The sequence below is a fragment of the Schistocerca serialis genome, chromosome 4, assembly GCF_023864345.2.
Source record: "Schistocerca serialis cubense isolate TAMUIC-IGC-003099 chromosome 4, iqSchSeri2.2, whole genome shotgun sequence".
Classification (NCBI taxonomy): domain Eukaryota; kingdom Metazoa; phylum Arthropoda; class Insecta; order Orthoptera; family Acrididae; genus Schistocerca; species Schistocerca serialis.
The window spans coordinates 871904077-871910076 of NC_064641.1; the positions used below are offsets into that span (position 1 = coordinate 871904077).

General features: G+C 44.8%; 1 protein-coding gene across 2 annotated transcripts in view; it reads right to left on the bottom strand.

Annotated features, from left to right (window-relative positions):
* Nucleotides 1–3716, bottom strand: part of LOC126473520 (opsin-2) — a 51038-nt gene extending 47322 nt beyond the window's left edge. Inside the window, exon 1 of one of the 2 annotated variants that reach the window (XM_050100622.1) lies at nucleotides 3434–3716. In XM_050100622.1, the coding sequence (XP_049956579.1) occupies nucleotides 3434–3486 (53 nt within the window). In that variant the 5' untranslated portion in view covers nucleotides 3487–3716. The remainder of the gene's footprint in view (nucleotides 1–3433) is intronic. The other variant, XM_050100621.1, reaches the window with a different exon arrangement.
* Between the last annotated feature and the right edge of the window lie 2284 nt (nucleotides 3717–6000).

Below are 6000 nucleotides of genomic sequence, written 5' to 3' on the forward strand. Positions count from 1 at the left end.
CGCTGTCCGAGAGTGGAATAACAGAGAATCATTGTGAAGGTTGCAATGTTTCTTTATTTACGTGACCATTACGGCACTCCAACACCAGTTCTCGATACCAGTAATATCTTACTACTTTTCTGCGAAGTAACAGACATACTCCGATGTATTGATATACTACAGTGATATGGTTCTTCTGTGTATTCATTTCTGTGAGACTGTCATAATCTTTGACTTACTTGTAACCGTTTTGGCACGAATGCGCATAGAGCAGTCTCTGTTTCACTTTGCAGAAGTTAAGTTGTTTTTCCGCTTTGTAAAATAACAGTCAAGTCTTGCGTTTGGTTAAACTGGAAATTAAATATATGAAGATTGATACAAAACTGTTTTCTTGATGGTGTGACAATTAAGAAGAAGTATATGTGAATTTACAAGAAGTTTAATAAAAATGTGGATCGTGAACATCAAGTCAAAAATTATTTCTACCATACCATTGTTCTGATCTGGGATTGTTTGATCATTAAGATTTTCCTGAAAAACGCATTTGTTAGGACTTCAAATATTGCTAAAACACAGATCTGGACCTTCCAGCAGTCAAAGTGGAACCACCCTAGAATCAACAAGATGAGCCATAACGACTTCGACGAAATCTACGTGGGAATCCATTCAAGATACGTGCCAAAATTAATGACTTTTTTACAGTGAGTTCATTATTTCCATTCTGACAATACCGTCCACAGTCAATTACTTTGTTCTTGCCCGATAAAGCGAAAATATGCTGCTGATTTCTAATCTACTTTGCAAGTGATTTCTAATCTACTTTGCAAGTGGTGGTATTGTTAGACTATTAATCATCACCAGCAGCACTAATAATTAAACTGTATTACAGCAGGTACTGTTGCTATGTGCCTCGACATCTTTACCCTTTGATGGTTGTTTCACAATTGGGTGAACTGTCTATCGACCACTGTATACATATATTATCTACAGCATTTACAGCAGTGTATGCAGCATTTTTAAAAAAAATATTTTCATGCTATTTTTTGTTTCGGTGTAAAAGACGAATCACTGGGCTCTACTGCCAGTTCGTCGCCAAACTGCACAAGATTATGATCCTTGACGCCAAATACAAAGCGATGATACTAATTGTGACTTGATTGAGGGCAGTGAACGTATATCGCAAGCACCAGCACATACTCTGAACACAGCCATTAACTCACTTTTAAGAGGTGCCACCGCTGTAACGACCTAGAGTCACGTGCTCAATCATCCGTGCACTGCCTGTGCTTGAGCATACGTGAGTAGCGATCAATAAGACATCTGTGTTTCAAGCGGACATTTTACGTAAAAATGGCTAAATGTAGGGAAGTGACTGAGTGGCAAAAATGAGCAATCGAGTTTGAATGTGCCAGAATGAGATTATCACTCTGCAGCGGAGTATGCGCTGATATGAAGACACCCGCCAAGCTGTGGCTAAGCCATGTCTCCGCAGTATCCTTTCTTTCAGAAGTGCTAGTTGTGCAAGGTTCGCAGGAGAGCTTCTGTAAAGTTTGGAAGGTAGGAGACGAGACACTGGCGGAAGTAGAGCCGTGAGGACCGGCCGTGAGTCGTGCTTCGGTAGCTCAGATGGTAGAGCACTTACCCGCGAAAGGCAAAGGTCCCGAAGTTCTACATCTACATCCATACTCCGCAAGCCACCTGACGGTGTGTGGCGGAGGGTACCTCGAGTACCTCTATCGGTTCTCCCTTCTATTCCAGTCTCGTATTGTTCGTGGAAAGAAGGATTGTCGGTATGCCTCTGTGTGGGCTCTAATCTCTCTGATTTTATCCTCATGGTCTCTTCGCGAGATATACGTAGGAGGGAGCAATATACTGCTTGACTCTTCGGTGAATGTATGTTCTAGAAACTTCAACAAAAGCCCGTACCGAGCTACTGAGCGTCTCTCCTGCAGAGTCTTCCACTGGAGTTTATCTATCATCTCCGTAATGCTTTCGCGATTAGTAAATGATCCTGTAACGAAGCGCGCTGCTCTCCGTTGGATCTTCTCTATCTCTTCTATCAACCCTATCTGGTACGAATCCCACACTGCTGATCAGTATTCAAGCAGTGGGCGAACAAGCGTACTGTAACCTACTTCCTTTGTTTTCGGATTGCATTTCCTTAGGATTCTTCCAATGAATCTCAGTCTGGCATCTGCTTTACCAACGATCAACTTTATATGATCATTGCATTTTAAATCACTCCTAATGCGTACTCCCAGATAATTTATGGAATTAAATGCTTCCATTTGCAGACCTGCTATATTGTAGCTAAATCATAAAGGATCTTTCTTTCTATGTATTCGCAGCACATTACACTTGTCTGCATTGAGATTCAATTGCCATTCCCTGCACCATGCGTCAATACATTGCAGATCCTCCTGCATTTCAGTATAATTTCCCATTGTTACAACCTCTCGATATACTACAGCATCATCCGCAAAAAGCCTCAGTGAGCTTCCGATGTTATCCACAAGGTCATTTATATACATTGTGAATAGCAACGGTCCTACGACACTCCGCTGCGGCACACCTGAAATCACTGTTACGTCGGAAGACTTCTCTCCATTGAGAATGACATTCTGCGTTCTGTTATCTAGGAACTGTTCAATGCAATCAGACAATTGGTCTGATAGTCCATATGCTCTTACTTTGTTCATTAAACGACTGTGGGGAACTGTATAGAAAGCCTTGCGGAAGTCAAGGAACACGGCATCTACCTGTGAACCCTTGTCTGTGGCCCTCTGAGTCTCGTGGACGAATAGCGCGAGCTGGGTTTCACACGACCGTCTTTTTCGAAACCCGTGCTGATTCCTGCAGAGTAGATTTCTGGTCTCGAGAAAAGTCATTATACTCGAACATAATACGTGTTCCAAAATTCTACAACTGATCGACGTTAGAGATATAGGTCTATAATTCCGCACATCTGTTCGACGTCCCTTCTTGAAAACGGGGATGACCTGTGCCCTTTTCCAATCCTTTGGAACGCTACGCTCTTCTAGAGACCTACGGTACACCGCTGCAGGAAGAAGGGCAAGTTTCTTCGCGTACTCTGTGTAAAATCGAACTGGTTTCCCATCAGGTCCAGCGGCCTTTCCTCTTTTGAGCGATTTTAATTGTTTGTCTATCCCTCTGTCGTCTATTTCGATATCTACCATCCGTGCGACAATCTAGAGAAGGAACTACAGTTTAGTCTTCCTCTCGGTAGGGCACACAGTTTTAATCTGCTAGGGAGTTTCTTTATTACTAATCTGATTTCTAACCTACTTTGCAAGTGGTGGTATTGTTAGAAGGTGATTCTATGAACACTCTGCCAGGCACATCAGTGTGATTGGCAGGGACTCCATGTAGGGGTAGTGTGGGACGAAGCAGACGGTCATGAGCAGCAGTGTGATTTATAAAGTTGCGTCTTTACCTCTCGTAGGCCATGGCGGCTGGCACCGGGTAGAAGTCAGTGGTGTTCACCATGGTGGCGAGTCGGCGATGTGTTGCTGCTTGGGGTGAGTGTGTGAGCAGAGTCTGGGAGTGGCAGAGACAGCAGGCAGAAGCTAGCGGGCAGCAGGCAGCGAGCAAAGTCGACCGCAGCCGCTTCGCACCTGGGCGCCTGGGCCGCCGCTCGCCGCCTTTATAGCCGCGCGCCGCCGCCGGCTTCGGGCTTCCCTCGGCGCGGCCGACTCGCCGCTGCGACAGCACATCACGCGAACCGCCACCGGACGCTCATCACCGAGCCCGGCCGACCCCCTAAACGCATTACGACGCCACCACGACGCTCTCAATACGTTTTAATTCGATTTGAGGCCAAGCATCCGATTGTGGTACGGTTTACAACACACGCGCTGAAGCACTATCAAGGTCGCCAAAGGACGGGCCTCATGAGATGTCCTACAAAGCACGCGCGGACGCGCGCACACACACAACAGCGGAGGTATTGTCGTCGTTGTGGAGGGAAGCGGGCGCTAGGACATCGTTTCGATCGATTATTTTTTCCCTCCTCTCCGTCTTCAGTCTTTCCGACTGGTTTGGTGCGAACACGATTTGCTCTCCTGTACCGAAAACTTCATCTCAGAGCTGTCTCCACACCTCACGTATGTATTCCACAGACTTTTTCAGGATTTCACAAAACGAATGCCCGAAAATAACAGAAACTAGAGACAGGTCGAAGGGCAGAATATCTCTCCAAGTTTTTAACTGTACACACTTCAAAAAATGTTTTTCATCACCCCTGTTCCCAGAGCTCCTGAAGATATCGTGAAACTTGTATGTAAAGAATGACAGTGCTGGAAAAACTCTTACGTTATTTGATTTTCAAAAAGCTGACAAGGGAACCTCCCCATCGCACCCCCCTCAGATTTAGTTATAAGTTGGCACAGTGGATAGGCCTTGAAAAACTGAACACAGATCAATCTAGAAAACAGGAAGAAGTTGTGTGGAACTATGTAAAAAATAACCAAAATATACAAACTGCGTAGTCCATGCGCAAGATAGGCAACATCAGGGATAGTGTGAGCTCAGGAGCGCCGTGGTCGCGTGGTTAGCGTGAGCAGCTGCGCAAGAGAGGTCCTTGGTTCAAGTCTTCCCTCGAGTGAAAAGTTTACTTTCTTTATTTTCGCAAAGTTATGATCTGTCCGTTTGTTCATTGACGTCTCTGTTCACTGTAATAAGTTTAGTGTCTGTGTTTTGCGACCGCACCGCAAAACCGTGCGATTAGTAGACGAAAGGACGTGCCTCTCCAATGGGAACCGAAAACATTTGATCGCAAGGTAATAGGTCAACCGATTCCTCCACAGGAAAACACGTCTGATATATTCTATACCACACTGGTGACGGCATGTGCGTCACATGACAGCAATATGTTGTCGACCCACCTAACTTCTACACTTGGCGAATGGATAAAAAGATTCTTCTACCTTGCCCGATACTACGGCGCAGTTACCTCGCATCGGACGGACGGACGGACAGATAATAATTGTCTAAAAATAAAAAATTAAACTCTTCACTCGAAGGAAGACTTGAACGAAGGACCTCTCGCTCCGCAGCTGCTCAAGCTACCCACGGGACCACGGCGCTCCTAGCTCACATTCTCCCTTAGGTTGCATATCTTGCGCGTGGACTACTCAGTTTGTATATTTTGCGTATTTTTTTCATAGCTCCACACAACTTCTTCCCGTTTTCTCGAGTGATCTGTGTTCAGTTTTTCAAGGCCTATCCACTGTGCCAGCTTGTAACTAAATCTGAGGGGGGTACGATGGGGAGGTTCCCTTGTGAGCAAAACTCAACGTGCTCACACTGTTTTCTCTTTACCTATTCTGATCATTACTAAACTGACTCACAGTATTTTAGCGTAACGCAATCTCACTTTCAATAATCCCTACAAAAGAATGGCCCTGACTAATAATAGCGTATACCTTCCATGAATCACTTACCTCACAAGAATCTTCGTGACTCGAACTAATGCAGTACAGCGAGCGCCACTACTGCCAGCTAAATAAAAGTTTCGAACTACTGAAGGCACTAACTACTGATAAGCATAGTTAGCAATTCAAAGATTTTGATAGAGAACAAACAATGTATTTACCTTTATAGCGTTCAAAAGTCATAATATGTATATAATTTTTTGACCTCCAACTAAACAAATTTCTTTTTTCTGACGGACAAACGTCCAGATCGTCAGCTCATAGTAACCTCTCAAAACTTTGACATCTCTCTCCCCATATCCACCACTGCTGACTGGTCACCTCCAACTGTCCAACGCTACGTGCTTTTCACATCCGCCGGCCGGGGTGGCCGAGCGGTTCTAGGCTAGGGTGACCAAACGTCCCGGAAAACCGGGATTGTCCCGGTTTTAATCCCTGTGTTCCGGTGTCCCGAAAATTTGTTTCGGGACGCTCAAAAGTCCCGGAATTCAGTCTTTAAATACATTTCGTGAAACTTTCTCAAATTTTTGGGATTTCGCTATATTAAAGGAAACAAAACACAAGAAAT